Consider the following 27,572-nt stretch of genomic DNA (forward strand, 5'->3'; position numbering starts at 1 on the left):
TTTATGCGATGTTCCTAAGCTCTTAGCCCCTTCTGGCTTGGCACTACCTGCCCCAGGATCTTTCTCCTGTCACATCTCTTGCAGCTTGTGCTCTTCCTGGCCTGCTGCTGTGCCCTCAAAGCACTCCTCTGCCTTCCCCCACTAACAGCCTCTGCTGATTCTGCATCTTCTGCGGCACAGCTGGGTTATTAACCAGCCACCTGGCAGCTCCCTAATTGGCAATACCGGTAAAAGCACATTTTTCTCTTTTCTTAAGTCTCCAGACAAAGTGGGTAAATTTGATCTAAAATCCTCAAATCTTCCTTGCCTCACATAATTTACAATGTCCTAGCTCATGCCACAGAAGTTACAGCTACTGTCTTGCACTCACACATTTTCTAGTGTGTCTTTAACATACATTTGGCAGGGAACCGAATGACGCAGCATAATCTCCTCAAGCTATTTCTATAGTAAACACTGATAAAAAAACACAGCCAAAGGGCACGCAGCCTCTGAGGAAGCAGGCACCACATATTATTTTATGAAGCCCTCGGATACAATCTCTGGCTCAAAAGAAACCCGTCACCACTGGGTTAAGTTGCGTTCGGTCACAACGTGCTGACCGCAGCCTGGTCCCCTCAGAGCGTGGCCCTCGGTGGCTTTTGGCTCCTGCAGTAGTCACTAGGCCCGAACCAAGTGTGCCAGCCAGCAATGCTGAAGGCAAACATACCTGCTAAGTCACAAGTGTAAATATGAATTTAAGGCCACTTTCTTTCACCCACCTGATTTCGCAGTAAGGACAGGACCGTCACGGCCTGGCCAGCCTGCTGCCTCGGTGCAGCCACAGCAGTGCAAGCGTCCCATTGAGAAGGCAAAGCGCTGCCAGGCTCTTCTGCTTGGAACTCGCTCCCTGCGTTTAGGCCAAAAACGCTTGGATACGGAGTATGAAAAAAGCCCAGGGTATTTTCAGACTTCCGAGGAGAGAATGCTGTATTTAAAGGAAGTTCAGTTTTACAGTTGCTTTTACAATCCATTTTGTTTACGATTGGTTTATTCAAGCTGTATAGCTGCAGAGTTAGCTGCTAGATTTCTTTTCCAAGCTCCCATTTCTAACTGTTTGCAGACACAGGACAGAGCTATTTTTGTAATATAAATCATTAGAGAGAGAATATCTCACAGTCCTCACTGAAGCAAATTCCTAAGGAAGTGAGATCTATTTTTATAGAAAAATTCTACTTAGTGTTTGTTTTAATACAATGACTGAGAAGCAAGCACCACTGGCCTTTCTGAAGCAGAGGAGCAGTGTCCCCGCTTGCTGGCGGCACAAGGGACATGCTGCCAGCCCAAGGGAGCTGCAGAGCTGGGTTCCCAGCCCCAGGGGACACAGCACAGTGCCAGTGAGCAGGGCTGAGCAAAGAGCTGAACCGAGGCCCCAGAGCTGTACACCTTTAGAGAGAAAGATACTTGAGTCTTAAAAGCGAGAGAGTATCTTCTACAACAGCCAGGATGTGTAATTTTATAGAATAAGGCAAACTCGGTCTCTCATGCACTCAAGGTCATCTCTCTGGGACTCAAAGATAAAATTGTAAGATGAATGCTGAGAGTTTGGGCTGCACTAAAAACTCACAGAGGACTTATTCTAGAAGAACAGTTTAATCCTCTGCAAGTTCTTTCATATAACTGTGCTGTGACTCTTCCTATTTGATTCACACTAATAAGTCGCATCTTAAAATATTTCTTTCCTAATCACATGAACACTAAAAACCGTAACAAACCTAAAAGAGGAGAGGGAGGAATTGGCATCTACAGCTTTCCCCTTTCCAACAGTGGCCTAGAGATGCAAGTTAGCACAGAAACAGATGTGGTCAAATGCAGTTTCTTCAACTAAATCAGCAGAGCTTTTTAACTGAGCCCCAGGGCTGTACAGCTGTAAAATGTAGCAAAAATTATCCAGTAACATTTAAATACGGCTGCTAAGAGAAAAGCTTTTAAGTTATGAAGCAAATGACCAAAACAGAAGAAAAGAGATTGCTTAAGGGCTTAGGAAAAAAACAAAATCAACAGCAATGAAACCAGCTTCTGAGCCGCGAAGGAAGAGCTATAGAGATGAGTTTAGGATCATTTAGTTGCAAATACCAAATCATCATTTGCAAAAACATGCCTGTGTCTTCTTCACAATTCAACAGGTTCAAAAGAGCAGGACTGTTTTTATTGCAAAAGGCTCCTTTTACAATCATCCTGTCACACCAGCAGAGACTGTTACATCTGGTTTTCCCATCTCATTAAGCAGATGTGCAAATACAGTATCACACAGTAGACCTTAACTTGGTGGGTTAAAGAGGTAATTTGTATTCTAAAGCACTGCAATGCTGTGGCTAAGAAATACATGGAATTACTGAATATTTCTGGCTTGGAGGGACCTTGGTTTCATCCATCTTTTTCTGTTGTTCAATTCTTTCTCCTTATACCTCCTTCCTAGGAGTTTCCCTGCAGTGTTTTTGCTAGAACATAGCTCAGCTGATGAGGGAAGCTTCAATCCAGCTACAAGGAACCAGCAGAAAAAAACCAAGCCCCTTCTGAACTAAAATTTCCTTCTCACAAGGAATCTCTTCTCTGGACATAAATGGAAACCAAAATCACCACGCAGAGGAACGCGCTGTGCTCACTGCAGTCCAGATTCAGACGCATACTTTGAAAGGAAACCTGTCTTCATCACAGACTGAGCCAACATCATATGCAACAGTCTGCTAAAACCCAGGTCATAAAGTCTGTCCTTGCTGCTGGGTGTCTGGCTGCAGACACCTGTTTTAAAGATTAGACAGTAGCACTTTTGATCTTGGTTTTGGCCCTGCATTACATAGGCAGCAGCACACCATGTTCCTCCTCCCATTTGGGACCCCACAGCTCACAGCTGATGAAGGGATGCTGCTGGGAAAGATGTCTGATGCTGAGGGACCGTCCTGGCTCCTTCCAGGTGTGGGCTGAGCCCCATCTACCATCCCATCCTGCCGTGCCAGTATTTCAAACACTATCACCTGCCATCAAGGGTGACTGACTGCATGCCCCACTGCCCTCAGAAGGGCACTTTATGGAAGCCACGTATCATAGTAGCCCTAGGGCACAATGCTTGCTTGTCTCCCTCCCTGCAGCATCTCTTCTACAGTGTTGAACTGGGGACCTAAGTAGCAGAACAAATCAATTTCCAAGAAGGGAAAAAAAAATTAATCCTATCTCATCCTGACCTCCTCCCCTGCTGGAAGAAATGGAGCGGCTGTAGGCAGAGCGCAGTCACCATCTTGTCTCTGTTCCTCCAGGATGCCATTAAAAGGTTATGAAAATACTGTGCGGGAGGGAGAAGGGAGTTATTTTCTGCTCCCTTCTCTGCAAGGGCCTGCCTCCTCCACAAGTCCTGACCCATCACAGAGGGGAAAAACTGCTGAAAACTATCTCCAGTCACTCTCGAGGAGCAAAGGCATGACAGGGCAGCCAGGACAGCAGATCACTTGTGCTACTGTATTCAATCAGAGCACTGTGCTACCCACCCAAAATTAATTTTCTGTGCCACTCGCATGCTTCCAGCACAACATCGCACTGTCTGCGTGTGTGCTGTCACTCACTTGTTTATGAGGGGACCAGGGAGCAGAACAGGAGAATGTCGAGGGCGGCTGTGTTTGCCAACCACTGAGAGCAAGAATTTTTATTCAAATAAAATACCAGTGCACTTATAGATACTATGCACAAGTAGCTGTTCCAGTGATGGTCTAACAACAGATACTCAAACTGTTGGGCTCCTAGAGCCCTTAGATATGAAAGTCTTGTTATAAGGGTTATTATCGATCAAAAAGGTGAACTTTGCCACTGAAGCGGCCCTTCCTCAGGCAGCAGGTGGCAGAGCTGGGGGAACAATGCTTTCACCGGGTGACATTTCAGAGGGCGGGGAGCAGAGCTCAGACCACAGTCTTCTACAAAAGTGACAAACCTTGACAGCTTTGGCTGAAAAAGTTCGTGCAAATCACAGGCAGCTCTCAGAAGTGCTGCCACTTTTCCTGGAGAGGGCAGACTCTTCTGGTGACAGTCGGGTTAGTTGCAGCTTGCTCCAAAGTGATGCACCTGCCTCCTCCTTGCAGCAAAGCTGCTGCTGCCCCTGCCTTCCCCTTTATCCCACCATCTCCCCTCTAGCTTATCTACATGGATATTTCTGTTGTCACTCTAAGTTGGATACTAATTTCATCCCACAGCATCTCATTATAATTAGCTCTTAATTGCCACTAAACAAAGAGATCGTTTTGGAAGTCTATAACAATCTTCCTTGAAGAATTATTTGAGCATTGAAAGCTAATTATGTGCCCCATATGCCCCTGTAAACATTGTGGATAATGAGAACTATTTCAAGAGGAAAATTTAAAGTGCTGTTACTCACACAAGCTCTGGAGGCCTGCGTCGTCTCTGCGGCTTTCAGGTGAGCACAGGCTGCAGTGTGAGCCGGCAGACCTCGCCCGGAGCAATGTGTTGGTCTCTTGGAGACTTTGTAGTGTTTGCAAGGCACAGACCACACCAGTCAGGGCGTTTTGTGACCAGCCTCCCTCCCTCTGATGCCCACCATCTCTTTATACTGAAAGCATGAACATTTCAAGGAGCACCTGTAAAACATGAGGGGTAAACACCACGGGCAGTTGCTCTGCCCTCATGGCATTACTGCTGCTGTTGTAATTGGCACTCTCAGCCAGGTAAAAGCATGCAGAAAATCCTGAAGACTCGGCACTTCAGGTCAGGCAGCCACTCAAGGAGCAAAGAGAGAAGCAGACTGTTAGAAGAACCTCAACATCATCCTTTGGCAGACACAAAAGCTTTGTCTAAGACTTGCTTTGTTCCTGAACAAGCTAAACTCCTGCAAGATTTGAAAACCAACTGGAACTGGATGCAATTTGACAAATTCCTACCAAGAACCACTGCCTTTTCCAGGCAGAAGGTACAACAAAGTGCCAATCTGCTTTAGTCACCTACCTACCGCAGCAACAGTGAGACGGCACACAGAGGAGATTTTGCTCTGCCTCACACGCACCATGCCTCTTAAACCAGTCACCCTACCAAGAGACAGTTTAATGTGTGGTTGCAGATCTCTGGAAAATACCACACTGAAATAAAAGTACAGACATGGGTTTATGGTTTGACAGTCTAATGATGTGCTCTTCTTTCCCCCCAACCAATCCTTTTTTTTTTTTTTCAGGAGATTTTGTTAGTTTTGGTAGAGTCTGGATGGTTGGTGAGCTCAGATAGCTTCTGGGAAAACACTTCCAGGCTCTGCACAGAAATACTTTTTGGAGAAGTGCCCATGATTCAGAATCCTTATGACTAGCAAGTTTCTCCTTTTTCAATTGCACTTAAACAAGCCTTCAATGGTTTAAGACAAAATAAGGTGCTCTGAAGCCACGCTACCGAAACAGCCCCCTCCAGCCACCCCTTCGGCAGCAGCCCATCTGCCTGTGGATGGAGCCGGTGCTGAGCTGCACAAACTAACTGCACAAGGAACACCCTGGGAAACGCCTCCCTGGAGAAGCCAAGCCTGCACAACCTATTTAATACCCAGTGGAAGTCTGTAACATGCCTGTTAATATGCTGGTGCTTAAACCCCTGAGCGTGGTCCTAGGGGGTGAACTTCCAAGACGCCTTAAGAATATATTCCTAAACGTATCGTACAGCGCAGAGAAGTCTTTTGCAACAGAAATAGAGGAATGACTCATTTCCTCCGTAGCTGCTGCTCCAGCACTCCACTTGCACAGGAAACGAAGCAGTTACCTATGCCTTGCCGGCAGGAATGAGCAAACTCCAGAGCAGTTTTCAGCGTGTATAAAAATACCTGAAAGGCCTAAATTTCAATAGGTGCTTTTCTTCTAAAAAAAACGTTATCCCAGATGATAACGTGGGATAGAGAGGAGACAGATTAGCAAAGAGTTCCCAAGGACTCCCTCCCTCGATAGGAGTATTGTGCTTCAGTATCTTCGTTCTGCAGGGTAAAACACGGGAACCCAGAGCTGGGAGTTGCCTTCTCCCTCGCCCTGCAGCACGGCTGGTAAGCCAGCTGGGTTGCCAGCGATTTCAGCTCTAAGTTTCTCTTCTCCCCGACTTGAAACTGGAAAGCAGTGGACTAAAATAGAAGTGGAAAAATGGCCCATCCTGTCACGTTTTGCTGTTCTTTCTCCGTGTCTTCAGCCAGCGGGTTTGTATCAGTACAGAGACTTGTCACAGAACTCTGCCATTTTCTCCTCTAGGAATCTATCACAAGAGGAATTTTTCTTCCTTAATTTGATAGCTAGTAACCTTCACAACATAATCCCTGTCACTTCTGTCATCTTGATTCCTTACCTCCCATCATTTTTTCCTGCCCAGATTATTGAGGAAACGCTTTGTGGCAGGGATAGACATCTATAGAGGACCACAAGTATCATGAAAACAGCAGCAAGCCATTATTAAACCCAGTCCAAGCCAGAGAACTGCTTATTCTTTATGCAGCTTTGGTCCCGGTTTTAGGGAAAAAAAAGAAAAAAATCCCAGGGGTTTCAAGAAATGCAGACCTGTAACTTGAGTACACAGAAATTTTCCAAACCTCTGAATCAGTACTGCTATCCTTTAAAGGGGAAAAAAAAAAAAAAAAAAAAGGCTTCCTTAACACAGAAAACTGGTACGCAGTGACATTTGATGCATATGCGTTTGTAACAACCTTTAAGAGTTCTGCATGTAAATCATTATTTGAACACTAACAGACTGTCGTGCAGATACAGAGCATATGTTATCTACAGCTCTATTGCTGATTTCATAGTACAATGCTCTGAGTCTCTTGTAAAGCAGCTGCAAATATGCCAATTCTTGGATATGGATTTAAAATAGGACACTGTAGGCACACACACAAGAGCATAGGTAGTCTCTTAACTAGGCATACCATCAGGTTGAGAAATCCAAGATGGCAATACAATGTAGAGGAAGCTCTGTGCCAGCCCTCCATGTCCTGCTGATTTTGGGGTTGTGAGCTACTCAGACCCCTCAAGGAGAGCATCAGCAAGCGCAGAAGCTGAATCCACAAGCCTAGAGGGGTGCAGGCTCCTTGCCCTTATGTTGATGGCAGCTTCCCAGCACTATCAGCACAACAAAAATGTGGCTGGCTGCTCTGCTGCCAGCTCCTCAAGTTAATTAGCATCAGTCAGAACTTCACTTACCTCAGGAAGACTCAAGAGGCAGACATTTAAAGAGGTGACAGGAAATAAAACAGCCTAGAAAAGCATGTTTCTCCTGCCTGAACTCTTTGAAAAATGGGATGAAAAAAGCCTTATGAAAACTGGATGCACGCATAAGAGTCCTTTCCCCTCCAGGCAGCTTTAACTTGCATTAGCAGTACTTAATCAGCAATTCACTACTGACCTTGGCTGCATTACAAGGGAGGTATTTGCACAGGGGTGGAAGGATTTTAAACAATTTATCCAATGAGTTGGATGCAAACAGGCTTTTCTTTAAACACCAAGCATGCAAGTCCTTAGGCCAGTTAATTTTTGGTTAACAACAGATTTATCATGAAAGAAAATGCCTATGTTTCTCTGATGATTTTCTGCTGAATAGAAACTAAGGATTCAAATGGAGAAACACTTCAGAGAAAGGAATTAATGGAGACCAGAGACTTGCTACTGCTTTTAAAGGAAGCCATTAATATGAGATAATTTTATTAAAGAGGTAAAGATCTAAATACACTTCCTCTGTTCTGACTTGGGTGAGTGAGTGTTGACACTAAAAAACTGATATTCCTTAAATGTTTGCAAGTGAGAAGTCCATTAACCAGCTGGACTTCCTCAGTTTTATAAAATGCTTGGTGCCCCTCTTAGAGAAGCTACTGTCAGCAATGTAAGAGGCAGGCACACAAAGATCTGGAGATAGTTATTTGCAACATAGTTTTGATTTAATGATCAAAAATGTAGAAATCTTGTTGTTATTCCATTCATTAATAGGGAAAATCAGCACAAGCCACAAGTGTTTAATTCTGGCTTCTTACCAAAGAGTAGTAAAGGACAGGTAACTTGCTGGTCCATCCACTCAACTCCTGCTGGCTTCAGTGGGAGTTTTTTCCATATTTAATAAAGCACAACCTACGTGGTTTGGAACGGAGGCGTGTTTGTACATGCCATGCTGAAAAGCTCACAGAGATACCGTGAAATGAAGTCCTAGCTCGTCAGTAAGCACCAGGAAAAGCAGATTTTGTGCAGTGACCCGAAACAGAAGGTGGGGAAGCAAGAACCGATAACTTCCTAACCTCAGAGCACTGCAGGCACAAACCTCAGCGTGCTCCATTTCAGAATTCAGCAACACAACCACCTGTGATAACCATACTCCAGTCTCTCTCCTGGCTTTCCTCCCGTATCTCTCTGCACAACTCCCAAGGTGTGGACTTCCTGGTTTCCCATGGTTTTGCCACTTTAGTAGTCTCCTCCTAAAGAGCATATAAACCTGCAGATCACAGTTTCACAGCTGCAGGTAGCTTTTACTAAGACAAAAAAATAAACAAACCAACAAGGAATTTCAATCTTGAGGCACAGGTGCTTTAAAACAGCTGTTTATTACTACAGTGAAATATTAAAACAAGAACACCAACTTTATGGAAACAATAAAAGTGCAAATGTATTTTGATATTAAATAGGAAATGAATTTATAAATGTTTCATTAAAATGGGCTGACATTTTGAGTCTATAAACACTTTTTTTTGAAAACAAAACAAAACAAAAAATAGCAATAGCAGCCAAACACTTTAGTTTAATCTTTGGTCTAATTATTAACCAGCAAAAATAGTTGTACCAAAAACATCTATTGCAGACAGACATTTGAAATTTACATTACTCTGTAGAGATTCAAATTCAAAAGAGGAGGAATGTTTTTGAGACATTTAGTCAGATAAGAAATAATGATGTCTTTGAGAAATATATACTATTTTTCAATACAACGAGAAGTCACGTATATGCATTTTGGCATTGCCATTGCATTGCCAATATGCATTTTGGCAAATTAACTTACTCTTTCGCAGGTGTGACTCCCCGTCCCAACCAATGTTCAATAAAACCAACTTCATTTGCACAAAATCTCTGTAACACTAGCTTGCAGATAAAGAGAACCAAGAACCCACATTAGTGCTAAATAACATGCTCTTTCTTCTGCATTTTCGTTTCAGTTTCCGTGTACAGAGGCCACCATGCTGAACCTATAGTACACTGTAACAGCTACGACCTTAACACATGGCACATATTCAGAACCTTGGTGTATTTAGTACAGTATCGCCAGGTCAAGTTCTCTACACACCTCCTTGCAGATAAGGCTCCATAATGGCACCAGGACACTACAGTTCCTACCACTGTCACGTTTCTTGTGGAGTACGATGAACAGCGTAACAGAACCCAACTTCCATCAGCTCCTTTTGTCAATCAGACTCATGAACACTCACTTTGCAGCAGATAAAGAAAATACACTTAATGTCTCAGCTGCCCAACAGAGCTGCAAGTTAGTCTAGAGGTCTTCCTCAGCCCTCACCCAACAGCGTGCACATGGTCACCTCAAGAAAGGTTGCCCAGATGGATTCAATTGGTTTCGAAATACTGTCAAAATAACACCCAGTTAAATCTCTTTTCCCTCCACCCCAAGTCTGCCTAACTCTCAATAGATCTCCAACCTTAACCCCATGTCCCTTGGCTTATTTGTAGTGCGTCTTCACTGAGAGTTTACCATCAGTCTCACTCACCCCTCAGCCCAACTTTCATTTTCTATTTATTTTCTCCATCTCTCCTTGCCATGAATTGCCTGATGCAACCATCTCTTCCTTTTACTACACTTTAATGACAAAGTTCTTACCAGGTTTACTACAGACTCCCACCAGTACAGAATCCACACCAAACACGCATCCCTTTTCACAGAAAAGATCACTTTTCAGAGAGAGGGATGCACAGCGATGTGAACAAACCAACAGCTGACTGAAGCGGTTATGATGCCAGAATTAACAGCTGGAGTGTTTTTTCATGAGCTCAGGCAGCCACAGTACCCTGGACTGGCCATCTAGTCCTTTGGGCAGACCTGCATCTAGTCCACTGACTGCAGACCTGCATCACATTTCAATCAACAAATAACACAAGTCTGCAGAAACAGTACATATCATGGTCTGCTACAAAAAAAACAACCAAACTAAAAAAACCACCACTGACCAAGGTAGCTCACTTAGCCTTAAATACCATGTGCAAAGAACATTTGATCAGTACTACCTTTAAATACACTATTTGTATTTGTAGAAAGAAGCACAGCGCTTCATATATAAAAATAACCCAACTTGCGGGTGTGACCTACACTATAATTACCTGAAAATAAGACAGCAAGAGCAGTTAAAAAAATACACAGACAGAAGTAGGCAAACATCTGCCTGGGGAGTGTTTCCATTTAGAAAAATAAATTTTTATAAAGCTTCATAGATTTAAAAAATGTTTGTTTTGTGCTTTGTTGCATAGAACTGTGAATAAAGCACACCAGTATCTCTATGTACATCAGGGAGAGGAGGAGCGTATTAGTAATTTCAAGTTATCCTGAAGCTTCCCAGGAGTTACTTTTAGTAATTTATAATTCATTTCAGATTGCTCACCTAGGACACAGTAGAGTGGGTAATCAGGCAAATGTTAACATCCTGAGCATCAGCAACTCAGTAACAGGTTTTGGCTTTCAATACATCAAATACTTGAGCAGGTGACCCAAGGTTTTAACTTAAAGCAAAGATTTGCCATTCTGCGTTTGCTGACACCCTAGGATACATCAGGCTCCTGTACCAGGAACACAGGACACTTGCAGAGCTGCGTTACACCTCACCAGGTTATTCCAGAGACCAGGACACAACCAGCCAGAGGCCCGCAAGCCCAAGCACTCCTTCAAGCTGAACTTCACCACCAAGACCAATGGGAGAAGTTTAGCAAACAGTTAAACGATGCCTGTTCAGCCCGGTAAGACCCTATGCGAAGTATTCTCAAACAATCTTTCCACTAGAAGTGGAAATTATCTCACTGATGCTTACATTTAGGAGACACCATAATCCATAGCCTAAGACTGCCCCACTGTACCATGAAATCGTGCTACAGAATTATCAAGTACCCTGAAATATTTTACTTCCTCCTCCCCACAACAAGATAATGATTTGCTATAGCACAGCACTAGAAAATCCCATCAGGTTATTTGGTCAAAACACTGCCACAGTCAGAGAACCGGCTAGGCATTAATCCAAAAATCCCACCACACTCTTACTGGAGAGCACAAGGGCACAGCAGTCAGCTTACAGCACTGAGATTTGGACTGGTTGAAGGTTTGTTCCGAAACAAATATAAAATGTCTTTGTTTTGTTGTTGGTCCTTGTATTAAAGAAAATTCTGAGAAAAAGTTACTCAAAAAAAAAAAAAAAGGTACAAAACCAAGAACCCACAAATGGACTCCCGAGTATTTCTGTCAAAAGAAGGTTTTCTTGGGGATGATTCAAACATCATCCCTTTATGAAAATACTAATGCCTCCCCCATAGCAAGTATTTAGAGCAGCCAATTATGGTAGAATGAAGGCCTTTGTGAAAATAAAGTGCTATTTGTTTCTTTTTATCCACATTTCAATCCTTCAGTAAAACCTTCATTTAACACAGAAAGGCACAACTAGATTCTTCATACATCAGAGAGGTTTAACTTCTTCCCTCGATGCCGCATTAGCATGCATATTATATTTCCATTCAGCACGATGTATTAGATTACACAGGAAATTTAAATCATGTCATTGAGCATTTCAAACTGAGATCAGCACCCATGCTCTAACGCTCATCTCATTTTAAGAGCATCTCGGTACATTAGGAGGTTTTGTTTGCACTCATGAGATTTTTAAATCCCAAATGGATTTTGTATGATAAAAAGCAAATCTCAGAAAAAGGTCAATTTTGCCAATAAAACAACAAGTTAAGACAAATTTCCAGAATTGTTGCTTGGAGCTGACCAAACTTTCACACTTCCCCACTAAGGCATTTCCCCAGAAATTTCACAATTCTCCACGAACCAACAAGGATGAGATTAAAAAACTGAAGCAATCACAATTTCCTTAAGTCTTGGCCTTTGGTTTCCTAGTTTTCTCAGGTCAGGGACAAAACCGCAGAACATTTCAGCGGATCCCACCTTCCTCGGGGAGATGTGGGCTCTGGGCAGACGGGCATGCGGGCAATGTCGGTCACTCTCCGTGCAGCTCCTGCCGGGCCTCGACGACGTGCCGGCACGGGGCAGGCGTTGGCCGCAGGTACCGGGGTCTGCTGTACACCCTGATGAGGTGCGGGGCCTGGCTCCAGGTGTAGAGCAGCTGGAAGGCGGCCATGTCCAGCGTGGGCCCGTCGAAAGGAGCCAGCAAGTTCACAGGGGCGGCTTCCTTGAGGAACCTGGGCAGCGCCACCGCCTCGGGGAGGCTGGTGTTGCCCAGGAATAAATGCATCAGCACCTGCTTGCGCAGGCAGTCCCTGAGGTACATCACCAGGTCCTCCAGCCGCTCCACCAGGAACCGCTCATCCCAAGCCTCCAGGGGCCCCTGCAGCAGCAGGGAGAAGAGGGCCGTCTTCAGCACGTAGGAGGAGAGCACCTGGCCCCACAGCGAGCAGAACGGCTCCTCCAGGCCCTGCCTGCGGAGGTCCCGCAGGCCCTTAAGGATCTGCAGGCACTTGAGGTGGCAGGAGGAGGCCGGGGCTTGCTCCTTCAACCAGCTCAGCAGCCGCTGCTCCTGCCGCGAGGCGTTCAGGCCCCACAGGGCCTCCTGCGCCGGGGCTGCCTGCGGACCCTCGGGCGGCAGGGCCGTGAGGTAGAGCGCGTCGCCCAGGGGGATGGCGGGGATGAGGCGCACGGCCATGGAGATGTGGCAGCACACATAGTCGGAGCAAGGCAAGATGTGAAGCGTCGGTGGGCGCCCTGGGCAGGCCGAGAGGCTGATGCGGCAGCGCTCCTGCAGCCGGTACCGCACGGCGCCCAGGCAGCGCTGCAGGTGGCCCTGGAACCAGCGCAGCACCAGCGCCGACGAGAGCAGGCAGCGGCCCTGCGGCTCCACGCAGAAGCCCTCAGTAAAGGGCCGGTAGCGGCGTGGCCAACCAGCCCCCGCAGGGGCCCGCAGCCCGCACACGAAGGCAGCTCCCGGTCCCAATCCCAGCCCCAGGTCCCTTCGAGGCTCGGGCTCCAGGCGCGACGGCAGGCGCAGCGGCACCAGGACGTCGAAGCAGTCTGGGCTTCGCACCTTGTGCTGCTCGTAGGCGCTGCCGATGCGCACGAAGTCCCCTCGCAGGCTGAGGGCCAGCGGGCCGGGCTGCAGCCCCTGCGCCTTGGCAGCGCGCACCAGCTCGGCCACCACCCGGCCGACGTGCGCCTTGCTGTGCCCCAGGACGTGGGGCGAGAGCCGCAGCTGCCGGGCGTGGAACCCCTCCAGGGCTCCCCGCCGAGCCGCAGCAGCCCCCCAGCCCGACCCCGTGCCGTGCCGCTGAGCGCCCCCCGCCGAGCCGCAGCAGCGGGCCAGCAGGCTGCCCAGCAGCACCGCCACCAGCAGCAGCAGCGCCGAGCCCTTCAGCAGCGGCACGGAGCCCGCCTCCGCCGCGCCTTCCTCCTCCTCCTCCTCCTCGCCCGCCGCCGCTCGGCCCCGCGGGGCCTGGCAGAGGCAGAGCAGCGCGGTGCACAGGCAGGTGGCCAGCGGCCACAGGACGCGCGCGTCCAGGCTGTCGGACACGGCCGGGGCGCGGCGGGGGCTCGGGCCATGCTGGCCGCCGCCCGGCCCTGCGGGCGGGGAGCGCCCGGCCCCGCCGCCGCCGTCCCCTTCGGCCGCCCCCAGCGCCGCCGCCGCCCCGCTCCCCACCGCCGCACGCCCCCCTGCCTGCTGCCGCTGCCGCTGCTTGCTGCGAGGCTTCCTCTTCCGAGGGAAGCGGCGCCGCGTCAGCCGCCGAGTGAGCTCAGAGGAAATGCCACGGGCCCGGCCGCCGAGAGAGGGCCGGGGGCGTTGTCAGCCCGGGGGCCGGCCGGCACCGAGCCGCCCGCGGGGCGGGGAGCGGCGCCGCCTGCCCGGGCCTCCGGCGGGCCCGGCTCCTCAAGGCCTGTACCGGCTCCTCAGGGACCGCCCCGGCTCCTCAGGGACCGTCCCGGTTCTTTGGGGTCCGCCCCGGCTCCTCACAGCCTGTCCTGGCTCCTCAGGGCCGGTCCCGGTTCCTCAGGGCTTGTCCCGGTTCCTCACAGCCCGCCCCAGCTCCTCACAGCCCGACACCGCAGCCAGAAGATGTCCTCACACCAACATGCCCCCGGAGCAGAGCCCCAGCCCCTCGGCCAGCAGCCCCCTGCCCCTGAGGGTTCTGGCAGGCAGCCTCAGACCCATCTCGCCATGCCCCCATCACGGCCAAAGAACGTTTTGGGGCACACGTTTGGTGTAAAACTGCGTGATTCTGCAGCTCCCCGTCAAGGGGTTAGGGAGCAATGGGGCCAGGGCGGCGGGACAGCATCACGAGCTCAGCATCGTCCATTACTTCCACAAATAAAAGTGATAAAGGTCAGCCCCGTGGCAGGGGAGTCATAGTTGGTCACAGCTCCGTGGGCCTCAGTGCATACGGAACAGCAAAGTTGTTGCCATCAATACATCGGGGTGCCAACGGGCTGCTGTACTAATAGCTGCTTGCATTGTGGTCTGCTGCTCTACCCATAGCTGCTTGCAGCCTCTTCATTCAAATCATGAAAAAAGCCTCCTTTGTTTTGTTTTGATCGTTCCCTCTCCCCTCCCTTTTGCCCAAATCACTCATCGGCTGACAAACTAAAAGGGAAGAAGAAATAACCCTGGGAGAAGTTATTCATGTGTTGCACAGGGCCCGTTTCCTTGCCTGCTGTATGACAGCTGCCATGATGTCAGCGCTGCTGCTGTTAACGGCGGCTGTCTGCACAAACCAGATGGGAGAATTTGAGATTCATCAGAAATACACACCCAGGGCTACGGCAGGAGTCATCCCAAGCCCACGAGCGGCAGAGCCAGACAGGTTGGAAGACAGGCACAGAAACATCTCCACGCTCGCAAAGCCTCCGGCACTGCTGACAGTGTCATCGCCTTTCCCTTGCAAGCTGTGGTCTGCGGGGAGCGAGTGGCAATGTGACCTGGCGATTGCACCGAATCGTGCTGACCGAGGGAGATGTTGCTCATAGTTAACCCTGCCTTTTGTTGCCGAGAGCTGGAGAGTCTTGAGCTGAGCCTGATGAGGATCATCCTGGTTCCCTCGAGAACAGCAATGCTTGGGCCCTGTTCTGAGACCGAGCAAGTGGGGCCAGGTATAGGAGTACTCACATAAAGCTTTTGTGGCAGGGTTTGCTTTTAGGAGAGGACAGTGTGGGCCAGGGATTGGGAACTTGTTTGCAGAAGATGTAAGGAAGCACACGTTGCTTCAGACTGCATGGCTGGGCTGTCACAAGGTCTTTACATCAGCAACCACAGCCAAAAATGATGGTCTGACAGAAAGAGTTTCTTTGTTTGAGCCCTCCCTTGGCAATCCTTTGAGGTCCACTGCACGAGGAGAGGTTGTGAAGCAGATTCAGTTGTGTGAGCAGCCTGCTCCACAGGAGCGATGTACAAACACAACTGCTGCAACCGCTCACGTGGGTACTTCTCTTGGAAAGGAGAACACCCTGGAAGCAGGGTTACTGCAATAAATATGAATAATAGAGCTTGTAAAACCCCCAACGATAGAAACTACAAGTGTCGCTAGTTTGTTGCCTCTCAGAGAAGCAGGATAAATCACTTCTTTGTCTGTGGTTCCCTTCAATTTCTCAAATACCCGAGCCATGGGAAACTGAAGAGCTGAGGAATTATTGCTCTTCACTGGACAAGCTGTGCAGGTCAGCCAGGGCTGCAGAGAGCAGCTGTGGGCCAAAATCTGGGAGGAATAGTGTATGTCCTAGAGGAGACAAGGGGGGAAATAATGGCAGCATCATTAGTTAACCTGCGAGATGTACACAGCTCTGTGTTACCGGATTATGGTTCTGACCTTCAACACTCAGCATAGAAGCCATAAGCAAGATAAAGTGTTGGGTGTGAAACAAAATATATATATGGCAGCCTACTACATTTAAAAACGTACGGCCATCAGTCCACGTGCTTGTAATTTGCATTTTTTTGTTTTAGTTATGCTTATGAAAGAGCAAATCAGATTCCTCCACGTTTCTGCCCGCAGCCCACATCAGTACTCCAGACTCACCGAGAGGAGGTTTCAGCAGTCCCATTAGGCCTCCGGGACTCATCTGTCACTGAGACCTCCTCACCCAACCCTCTCCCTCAGGGCGCTGCCAGGTCCTGATGATCTCTTCAGACCTGCTTTTCCTCATATCTCTCATGGCGTCTCCCTTGTGGTTTGTACCAAGCCCACTCTAGCCAAGCTGTATTTTTGGATGCATCTGTGTCCTAACTAGCTTTTGCTTCAAGAGTCCTGTGGTGACGATGCTTAAAACCAAGAAATGAGCATATTGAGTTACTGCTCCTGAAAGACTGGCGTTTGCGATCGCCTGGATATCTGCAAGCAGCATCTCACATTTGCAGCCAAGGAAACTCCTGCCATGCAGTAACACACAAATCCAGTCACCGAGCTGGTCTGACAGTTCAGGACATGACTCCTTTACATAACATTTTCCTGTCACTGTTTCTCAACCATAAGGCCAGATCTTGTACTGCTGTTGTTTTCTCTAGAATTCCTCCCCTGCTTTCTGCACAGATAACTCAAGATCATTTTTAAACACGTATTTTGCTGGCAGTGTGTTAGCTCCGTCTCAGATGTCAATGCGGACAGGGCCATCATCCCTGGCTCCTCTTTGTTTAGTAAATGTTTACTGAGCTTTGAAGCTGCTTGCAGAACTTTAAGAAGCATCTATATAAACATCGCTTGTGGTTTCATTTCAGGTGATGGAGTTAGAACTGCATTTCTGCAACACAGCTGCATCTGCACAAGGCTGTGGGAGGCCCCGCTAAGGCATAGCAGCAGCACTTGGATGCAAGAGATTGAACCCAGTGAACTGAAAATGTTGTAACAATCTGAGAAAGGAGTTAAAAGAAGGAATGAGTCAGGGAAATAAGTGCAAGAGAAAGGCTGCATAAATGTTTTTGCAATTTGTCTTTATATGAAACAAAACATTACTTCGAGTACATAACTGTACTTTCCAGAAAGAAGCTCACGCTCAATAGCCAATATGCTACACGCTGAGACGTCAAACTGGGTAACCAAGGCCAAGCAGCCTGAATTCATTCCCAGGCAGCCAAACCAGAGTGAGACTGGAGATTATATTTGAGAACTACAGGGAGCTACTGCTCCAACACTGACCCTTGGAGTTATAATCGGGATTTTTTATTTTTATTTTTTTTAAATAAAGCAGATGAAAAGGTAAGGAAGCATAGGTTATGCTATGACATCTCAACCAGCAGAATAATTCCATGCTCCATGAGGATGTTGCTGACAGCTGAATTCACAATCTTGCTCCTCAGAAATGTCCTTCCAGCAGTCAGATTTTTGAAAACAAACAGGAAATGAAAAGCACTTTTCTCCCCCACACTCCTTGTTTCACGCTTTCCTGTATTTCTTGGTAAAGCAGGACAAGAGGACCAAAGCATTCATCATGCTACTCATTGCCTGTGAGCCATCACTACAAGCACTCTGTTCTGCACTCACAAACAGCAGAAGTGGTTAAAAAGCACTGCTGTGCTGATACAAAGCCTATCCTTTAAGAAGCCCTATTACAAAACGCCATTGAACTATACGAACCCTTTGGACCATAGCTTCAATTTTCACTAGCCTGTGCTTTTTTACACCCTCAAACCCAACGTGTTTCACATGCCTTCAGGTCTTTGCCACAGGCACACTGATTTTTGACCCAGCCTGCGCTCTGTCTTCATGCAAGGCTGATTTGAGGAGCTGCCCCTCCACACTCAGCAGCCAGCCAGCCACACCTGCAGGAGCCTGCATGGCCACGCTGGGCACCCGCTGCCCTCGAGCTTCGCAGCACGGCCATTAGCACTGCAGGACCAGCGTACGGGGGAAAGGCTGCAGCCTCCCCCCAGTCCTACATGAATTTATCTCTGCAGGCTTCGCTGGACAGAGGAAATCCAGATGTAGGAAATCCAGATGTCACCTGCACCGGTGGGACACGAGCCTGGGGCCATCTGGCAGCAAGTGTGCATCAGCTGCTCCAATGAGAGTGCAAGCACGAGCTCTGTGCATGTGCCAGCAGCGCCGGGACAGGCTTGCCCGAGCCACAAAATAGCAGCTTGTACTCCAATAACCGCGACTTTAAATGAGGACCAGAGCGAGTCTGCAACACTGATTTTTACTGCCATCATTAAAGTTACCAGCCGGTACCTCCTCAGCCAGCAGCAAGACAAGAGCTGGAGAGCCGGGGGCTGATGAGGGATAGCCAACGGCCTATTTTGCAGGACCCTGGCTGCTTCCGTGTGTTCTGAGCACAGGTAAAAAGCTTTAGGCAAAAAGCTGAGTACATCAGAGGTAGGAGACTTCACAGGGGTGAGCAACTGCCCAATTTTGCTGTCAAGAGCTTACTTGGAAATTGCCAGTTTAAGAGTCACTCCATCTACCTGCTCCCACAAGCTAATAGCATCTGATGGCTGCTGTACCAGAAATAAAGGGGTTGTAAACACAAAACTACTTTCAGTTACCAAATAGCAGCAAGCATTGCTGCTCATTACCCATCATTGCCATCCTACTGAAATTACGCTGCAGGGGCTGTATTCGCTTTGCAATGGAAACAGCTCATCCACGTTATCACCGTTGATCTGTAGTTCACATTTTACAGCCCATCACAGAGGAAAGGAAACAAACCATTTTATCTTGTCTGGAGTGCTTTGCTCCTCTTGTCACTTCGAGTACCAAGGTTACATTGAACTTGAGGACAAGCAGCAGGGATGTGACTCGTCCCTCCGTGTCTGGAAGCTGGACTGCAGGCAATGCATTTACTTCTGGAGTGGCTCTCCGATGTGTTTTCAGCCTCTCCTGGAGAAATAGCAGCTCATTTGTTTGGATTAAATTATCTATAAACTCCACTGCTGGCAAGTTACAATGCTAATGCTCCTTGTTTTTCACTTAAGCAGTAATCTTATTGTTCCTGTATAAAACAACAACAAAAAAGTTGATGAGGTTTTTAATAGCAATTGCATACCCCAGAAAAATAACGTCATACACCAATAACCATAGCCTCAAAATCACAGAGAGAATCCACAACATCGATTTTTACTACCATTGTTTAAATCACCCATTGTTTAAATAAATGTTATCTAAACACTTGCTTCAGAATGCCCCCTATGCAGGATATCCTGTTCACTAAACAAGGAATAATGTTATACTTAATCATGTACAACACTGAGATAAAAATAGACGTCCCAGTATATACCATCTGCATGACATCCCTGCGGGAGATTTGTGGAGGCAAAAAGGAGCGTTGGGTATATAGCATCCATTAAGTTTTCCACCGAGAGCAGTATTTCATACATCTGTGTAACTGATATGTCAGTGCTACAGCATGCCAGACACTGTCTGAGACGTGAGAAAAGCAGCCTGCACCAGAGAGCTCGCCGTCTGGGCAGGCAGAAGAAAGGAGCAGAGAGGCAGAAGGCACACACAGGTGATGACATTTGTCTGGTGCTTTCATGATGTACCAGACGTGCGAGCCTTAGACCCCTGCCGAGTGTCCCATGTCAGTACCTGCCCCGGGGAGCCCAAGCTGCACACGTAGCCTGTGGCAGGTGCAGGAGGCAATATGTGGGCATCCCTTCCTGCAGCAGGGAGCTACAGCTGCGAGTGGGTTATACCTGCTGCTTCATACCACACGCTATTAAACAGTCTAAAGCAGAAAAGTACAATAAATCACAAAAAAAAAAGTGTCTGGAAGAGCAGTCAGACTCAGCAACCCAGGCCTCCAGAGCATGCCCATGGACATCCAGGAGTTTGTCCTCTCATGTCCTCTCTTAAAATATTTCCTATTTTGTAAGTGGGATGTTCCTGCCCCCTCTGCCAGTCTGTTTGCTTACCAGCTACCAGCAGGGTATAACACTGAATAAGAAGGTCTGCAAGCAGACCCAGCTTCTATGAACCACGTATAGCCCAATACAGGATTTCCTTGCTGCAGAAGGACAGCTTCCTGAGTAATTCATACAACACTCTCTTGTCCAAGGCAGTCCTTATTACAGCCAGAAATACCCTGGCTCCATGCTGGTGAGCAGCACGAGCACCAGCGGGCTCACCTCCAGGTTGGCAATGCTGTTTGAAAGCCTTCAAGGACTCTTTTTTGGATCGTGTGAGCACAGCACTTATGTTTTCCCCTTACACTGCTGTTCAGGAAGCCATGCCTGTATGTTTCCAGCAAGGCAATGAAATGGGAACAAATCAAAAAAAAACATATCTACATTAATGTACACTTGCATGCTGAATTCTGCCAACCAAGCTGTATGGGATAAGAGCGTGCAGCCACATCCTCCAGGAAGGTGAGGCTGATGCTGCTGTGGAGACAGCCTCGGTATGTGTGTGTTCAGATGTAAATTTAATCACCAACTGCAACGGTTTAGCTTAATTAATGGTAAGCCACTTAAATTTGTATTTGCTTCTGCCTGAGATGCACCGTAACTTGCTGAACTAATGAAAAGTGATCGCATAGCTGATTTCTAATTTGCTGATTAAAGCAGAGTAATTTAAATGAGGATTATAACAGCTTTGTTGCACCAGTTTGGGGTTATTTTACTATTTGATCGATTTAAAATCAATTTAGCAAGATTAGAACATTTTAAACTGGTCTAGATTGTTAACGTTTGTTTGTTAGCAAAGAGGGAGCCTAGGAATGAGAATTGAACACCAGTTTCAACCGCCTATTTATTGCTCAAATTACTAGAGCACATTTTCCCCTTTGCTTTCCAAGAAAACTATGCTGCTTGTCCTGAACTCCCACTCCAACTAACTCCACAAACAATTTGGTTGAAATTAGGGAAAAGAGCAGAAGTCCAAACCATTACTGTTCACATTTTTGTACAAGAAAGCTCCTACGAAGGTCCCCAGGCCACACAGGAGGTCGGCCCTGCCTGGCCCACTCCACTTGGGAGCAGCAAGGCCAGAACGGGTGCTTGGAGCATCACCTACTCTTTCCCACATTTAAAATAAAACTTTTCGCAGAGTATGTTGAAGCTTCCCTCGCTTTCACCACCACCTGCATAAATCCCATCCACAAGCATTTGTCAATTTATCCTGGCAGAAAGCCTCATGTTACACAGCAAAAACAGCTCCTCAGAGGTACTGATTACCTTGACCACCAAACAAACAGAAAACCAAAATCACTTCTGCTCTGAAAAAAATAAAAATAACAGTGTGAGGGAGTTAGAAACAAGACCTCAGGCTTGTACCAAGGCTTCCTGCTGTTTTCAGCGGCGCTGAGGATGTGTCCATGTCACTGACAGCTTTTGAAGAGCAGCAGCCGCTGCCTCCCGTTGGCAATGCTCGTTACGGGGCAGCAGCCTCAGCCCCAGCTGTCAGCCTTCCTGGTGTCTTTTAGCTTTGGGTTTTTACACCCCTAAGTTTGAAATCAGAGAAGGGGTTTTGTGCCTGACCAATAACCTGTGGTGGTGCTGTGACCATGAAGCAATGCAATCCAGCACGCAGAATCAGCAGCACATTGGGTTGCGCACTGTTACTGGCTTGCAGCCTCCTATAATGGGACAATCCTGGCTCAGCCGACACTCCTGATGAGCCTGGACCAGATCACTCACCCAGGGAAAAGAAGGACAAACAGCATGGCAGGAAACCTGAGCGAGGAAGGATCTGCGCAGGGAAACCTGCTCGTCAACACTCTTCAATTAGGGTGGAAAAAGCAGGCCCTCTGCCCCCCAGCTCTCATTCTGTGGGGCTGGAGGGTGGAGGTAGCTTGAGGAAGCCTGGTCCTAGACCCTTACCTGGTCCTGTTGAGGACCGAGAGCACAATGACAGCTTTAAAGGAAAGCGGCAAAAGAAGGAAAAGCAACCCCAAAATGATAAAGGATCCTGACCAAGCAGTGTTTCTCACCCCTTCACTCTGAAGGGGCTGACAGCATAGGTGATGCATGTCCTTATGATGCCATCCCTCCACCTTTGCCATCCCTTCCCATCCTCCAAATGGGATCTCTGCAATGACTGGCACAAAGCAGGGCCCCAGAGCTCTACCAAGTGCTCAGTGTTTGTGTGCTGGCCCCTGTGCCAGCACCACACAAAGGCCCCAAAACACAGCCCTGGGGCTTAGCCTTGTGCCCAGGGAGGATTCACCAAAACCCCACCAGCAAAGCCAAGCCTGGTCTCTTCCAGCATCCCCTGCGCTGATTTCTCAGGCTGCATCCCTTTAAGTAAGATTAAATGCTCCCCAGATCGATGCAAAGCAACACAGTTAGCTCATTAGTGATACAGCAAGTGCAGCATATCCCCGTCTTTGTTTAAGGCCAGTTAGATGAGCTCATTAAATGACAGCTATTTTTACATCTGGTGTCATAGGTTTCCTTATTAGTACAGTGCCGACCACTTGAACAGAGGTAGGATCATCTTTCACATCCTACCTAATTGAATTTAAATCAATTTTCTCCATTTGCCATACAGAAAGCATCACTTTGCTCCCTGGAACTGCAAAGCGCAAGCCATCCTGCTCACCTCACACAGGCGCAAATGCAAAGCCAAGCCACCAAAGCAACAGACTCAGCACAGGCCTGTGTAAGCCCGAGCAGCCTCTACAAGCTAGCCCACAGCCATGGTCTGTTTCCTGCTTTCCCTCCAGGAATACGCTCTGTCCCCCTCTTCCCTTGCTGATCTCTGAAGTGATACCTGCATATGGGGGATGAGAGCTCACAGCACTCCAAGAAACGCGTGGGAGGTTCTGCAGGTGGGGCAGCAGGGCACCTTCCAGAGGAGTAAGGAGAATGCTGAGATGCCCTCCTTGGCACCGTCAGTACCCATTCCCACCGACATGAGGCTTCTCACCAGCGTTGGGCTCACTCTGCCCATGAAAATATCGCTTTCCCAAGCAGCTGGGGCACCCGCACCTTTGGGACCTTCGTAACTAGGTCCCCTAGGTCCCCTCTGAATGGAGAAAGGACACGTTCGTAAATAAAAGGGGACATAAACGTCTGGAGAAAGCATAGGGCAGTAAAGACCATGCTGAAAGTGTTCAAGTGAAACAGTCAGGCACCTTCATAGCATCACACGCTAGGGACGGCGGATGCAGCGCTGCAGAGCAGACCTCACCAGCCACCCTTGCAACAGCTTGGTGGTGGTCATCATGGCAGCAGAAACTAGCGGTGTCCGTGGTGGCCTGAGAACAAAAAGCATGAATTGAAAAATAAAGAGGAACGGTCACCCACCCAAAACTCATACTTCTGCCCAGATTGCAGCTCTTAAAACAACACGACACTGTCCCCATATGCATTATTCGCCTCCCACAGCTCCGCTCTGGAGGCTGTCACAGCGCACCAGGTGACAAAGGCTTGGGGACAGACGCCTCGGGCTGGACAAATCCCAAGCTCCATTTGAGAGCATTTTGATACTGAAAGACACACACTTGAAATTTCCTTACCTTTTCCTCCGTTGTGGTTACAGCTGTTCTGGGAGCTGATCGGATGTGAGCTTTAACAATTCATCTCTGTGGGGAGGCTTGGGTTGTTCAAGAAACGTAAAATACCGAGGGTTGCCTCTGAACTCACTGAGAGATTTCAGTTCTGACAGTTTCAGCACCAGCTTTTGGCTCTGAAATAACAGATCCTGCTTCTAGGTCAGGTTTATTGGTTATAAGCCTAGGAAATACATTTTAAATATGACTCCTAAACACATTAAAGCACAATGAATTATTCCTGATGAATGAATGCCTCATTGAATTCATTTCCCTTGCTTTAATGAATCATTCATGAACTTTTGGAAATTCATCTTACTTGAAATGTTCACTAAATACCTTGAATGAGCGATTTTGAAACAATGGGTTTCTTGGGCACCATTTGCCTCCACTGTCCTCTCACCATCATTTGTGGTTCGATTCCTGCTGTGTGTGCAGCTGCACATGTGCTACAGCCCTGACTTAGCTGCCTGATTAGATGACTAAATAAATAACAATATAAAATTAATCAAATGAAGGTGTTTGTACAAAAATCAGGCATCCCCCATCCAACCAACCAACAAGATCATTGATCAAAGAATACAGGGGAAAAAAATAGGAACAGATATAACCTGGTTTTAGTTGTATCTATTTTGTATTTAGTCGCTCAATGGAAAAACCATCACCAAGTTATTTTATTTGCTATAAACTCACACTAATAAAATCTACACCCCGTTACATCTTTAGGGAAGCATAAATAGTATTCCTTCCTTGCGTGTAGCGAGTGGGTAAAATTAAATATTTCTTTCCTATATCCTTTCACTATGATGGAAAAGCATCCTCCAATAGAGCTCACAGGAATGCATTATCGTTGGCTGGAGAGGAGATGAACTATAAACAAACAAACCAACCAACCCCAAACTTATGTCCAAGGTAAGCATGGCGAGCCTGGAGTAAGAATAGAGTGCGGCACAACAACTGCCAGACACGCCAATGTTTGCAGTGGTTTTACAGTGTGAACAGCTATCCATTAGAAAACGTCCTCCTCAAACCTCTCCTCTTGGCTTTATGCTGTGTTTTCCTACCTCACACGTGCAGCTCACACTCTTAATTTGTTCTGTTGGTTTCTCTCAGCTGTGACAGTAAGTCTTCACAAGCAAAATGGTTTGGTGTGTCTTTACATTTGTTGGTTGGTTTGTTTTTAATTTTCCAACCCCCAGTGGATCAAAGACGAGCGTATTTGTTCTGCTGACTATTCTTAACTCATTGCAGCTCAGCCTGGAGTAAGTGCTCAGTAGAAGATGACATGAATGGTATATTATAATGCATCTGCTGAAAACAAAGGCACGTATTGCTGAAAACAAAGGCACACGTATTTTGACAGCAGCAGGGAATGTAAAAAGGTAAAGTATAACCACAGACTTTCTTGTCATTAGGAAGCCCTCTGTAAACACGACACAGGGCTTTCACCATTGCAAGTGTGAAATTTATTTCACCACCTCCATCTAAACACCAAACCTACAGGCAATGATGAGTTGATTGGAAAGAAATGTCAAAGCATTAGGTCACTTCAAAGCCCCAACTTCAAGTAAGCATTTACATCCCAACCTTTGCCACACCACAGCCACGCAATGCATCAGGCAGATCCAGATAGCTGCTGAAGCAGTTATTAACCGCCAGCAACGCAAGCTGAAAGCCAGGCGGTATTTTGCCTGCTCTGTTTGGGATTTTTCCATGGATTGTGCTACAATCCACGGGAAGGCTCGAGGTTGCTTGTGTCTGCTTACCGGTACAAATCCTCTTGCTGGTCACAAACCCAAAACATCCCCTGAGCATTAGGATTCAGGCCACATCTGCAGGAGGGGAGCATGTGTTCCAGCTCATGTTGTATTAGTACTTGTGCCGCATGTGTCTGCATTTATGACAAACGATAACATAACCAGATCTAGAGTTTGTCTGTAAACACACGTAGCTGTCATTTTCCTTTACAAGGCTCAGCTCTGACAAGAGAACTCATTTCTCATGCATTATCCCCCTAAACATATGCCTGATGTCTTACTAGATTCTCACATTGTATGTAAACAACAGTACTCGTGTCACTTAAAATTGAGATGTAATTATTTCTCATTAGCAAGTATTGCTGTGATATTTGAGTGGAAGGAATTGAAGAGCGGACAGTTATTACTTTTTTTTTTTTTTTTAAATCACATTTCAGCCACCCTAGAAGTTTGCAGGCACGCTGCATTTTTCCTCCCAAAGTCAGACCCAGGAGGGCTGACAAGATGAGAGGCAGAGGCAGCACCTCAGCCGTTGTTAGCAGTCAGCTTTCCAGGTGAGGGCTGGAAGCAAGCCATTAAGCTGTGCCTGCAGAACAACCTCACTAGGGACTTGAAGTCCCACTGCTGTTCTTTTGCTGGGTGAAAAATGCATAAAAGCTGCCAAGTCTGGACATTTCTGTGAGATATCAGAAATGTGGCACAGGTAGTGCAGACACCCAGGAGGCCCAACTCCTCTCAAAGCATATTTCCAGGAATTTCTGCCCCTCACCTGCTTGGTGACTGCAGGTGAGTTATGAAACCCTCAGGGCAGAAGAGCTCTGCCATGGTTTTAGCAGTGGGACACTGGCCCCAGGAAAGCAAAGCACTTGTGTCTTCCCTCCTGAGCAGTGAGGTGTCACCTCTGGAGCACAGCCCCTCCCTGCTAGGAGGGAGAGAGAGAGGGAATGATCAATCAGCAAGATAAGAAATTTACTTTAACCCAGATACAAAGATGAATGCAATCAAGTTGTTTGCCTTGGCACTGTGTCTGTCTGCTCCTATAAGCAAAGGCTTCTCACTCCTTGAAACGTTTTAGCCGTTTGCATACACAGTAAGCAGTCCCTGACTATCCAGCAGCCCTCAAACCACTGACTTGAGAAATCCATGACAGCTTGCTGAAATGCAGCTGGCAGAGCGTGCCTTCAGAACAGGCTGTAGAAAGCTATCACCCCTCGCCCCTGCTGCCTCCACTCTGAACCGAGCAGCCACTGGCAGGTGGCTGGCCAGCAGCCATAAAGAAACGTGCTTCTAATGCCAGTTGTCTTTTCTTATTCTGCAGTCCACAAAATGTATTTTACACAGCAGAAACACAGAGTGCATGTGTTTGGCTTGCTTTAATTGCTACCTCGGTGTACACGTGTCCATCTGTACCATCACATCAATAAATCCACACATCCTAGGCACACGTAACATGAAAGAACAAATCACTGACGCAAACAGTTGGGTAGAAAATAAGAGCAGGGAAAAAAAACAGCTTCAGGCATTTGTTTGAAGCCTGGAGTCTAAAACAAACAGCATGGGAGACTGCCAAGTTGGTCACTGGATCCGTCTCTTGCTTTTGCATTCCTCTGTGCCAGCTCAGGAACCACACTGCAAGGGGAGCGTACTGCTCAGTGCCCTCCTTCCTTGGCACACGGTCCCACTGGCTCCTACCTTTTGCTGTGAAAGCCATAACTGCAGTGAAAAAGCAGCAGGAATGATGGAGCCGCACAGAAGACGTCTGCCCTGCTACCTTCTGTAGCTCCTTGGTGAAAGGCTTAGGGGTGACACATGCACAGGGAAGGCGAGATCTAATAGTAGCCTCCAACTTTCCAAAGGGTACTTACCCAGATGGCTGAGCCACTCTTCTCCATGGTGCCGCAGGACAGCAGCAGCCGCCACCACCTTGGAAGGTGTAGGATGGACATCAGGACAAAAAAGCATCACTGGCAGGGCAGTGCAGCACTGCAAGAGGCTGCCCAGAGGAACGGTGGAATTTCTGTCCTTGCAGGTTTCCATGACCTGGTTAGATGAAACCACAGCTGAGGGACGTCAGTGCTGGTGGCCACAGTGCTGCCGGCACAGGAGGCTGGGCTGGATGAGCTCCAGAGCTCCCTCCAAGCAGCGCTGCCATGAAGCACC

General features: G+C 47.6%; 2 protein-coding genes across 2 annotated transcripts in view; both read right to left on the reverse strand.

Annotated features, from left to right (window-relative positions):
- The window catches only part of SYT17 (synaptotagmin 17), a 49,017-nt gene extending 40,521 nt beyond the window's left edge, over nucleotides 1-8,496 (reverse strand). The window contains exon 1 of the mRNA XM_040574595.1: nucleotides 8,335-8,496. Within this exon, the coding sequence (XP_040430529.1) occupies nucleotides 8,335-8,423 (89 nt within the window). The 5' untranslated portion in view covers nucleotides 8,424-8,496. The remainder of the gene's footprint in view (nucleotides 1-8,334) is intronic.
- Nucleotides 8,497-8,556: 60 nt separating this feature from the next.
- On the reverse strand, nucleotides 8,557-27,304 carry ITPRIPL2 (ITPRIP like 2). The gene is made up of 2 exons (XM_040575030.1): nucleotides 27,278-27,304; nucleotides 8,557-13,975 (listed from the first exon to the last, which is right to left on the reverse strand). Exons 1-2 carry the CDS (start codon nucleotides 27,302-27,304, stop codon nucleotides 12,233-12,235), a joined length of 1,770 nt encoding a protein of 589 aa, XP_040430964.1. The 3' UTR covers nucleotides 8,557-12,232.
- Between the last annotated feature and the right edge of the window lie 268 nt (nucleotides 27,305-27,572).

This window comes from Cygnus olor, chromosome 15 (genome assembly GCF_009769625.2).
Source record: "Cygnus olor isolate bCygOlo1 chromosome 15, bCygOlo1.pri.v2, whole genome shotgun sequence".
Lineage (NCBI taxonomy): Eukaryota > Metazoa > Chordata > Aves > Anseriformes > Anatidae > Cygnus > Cygnus olor.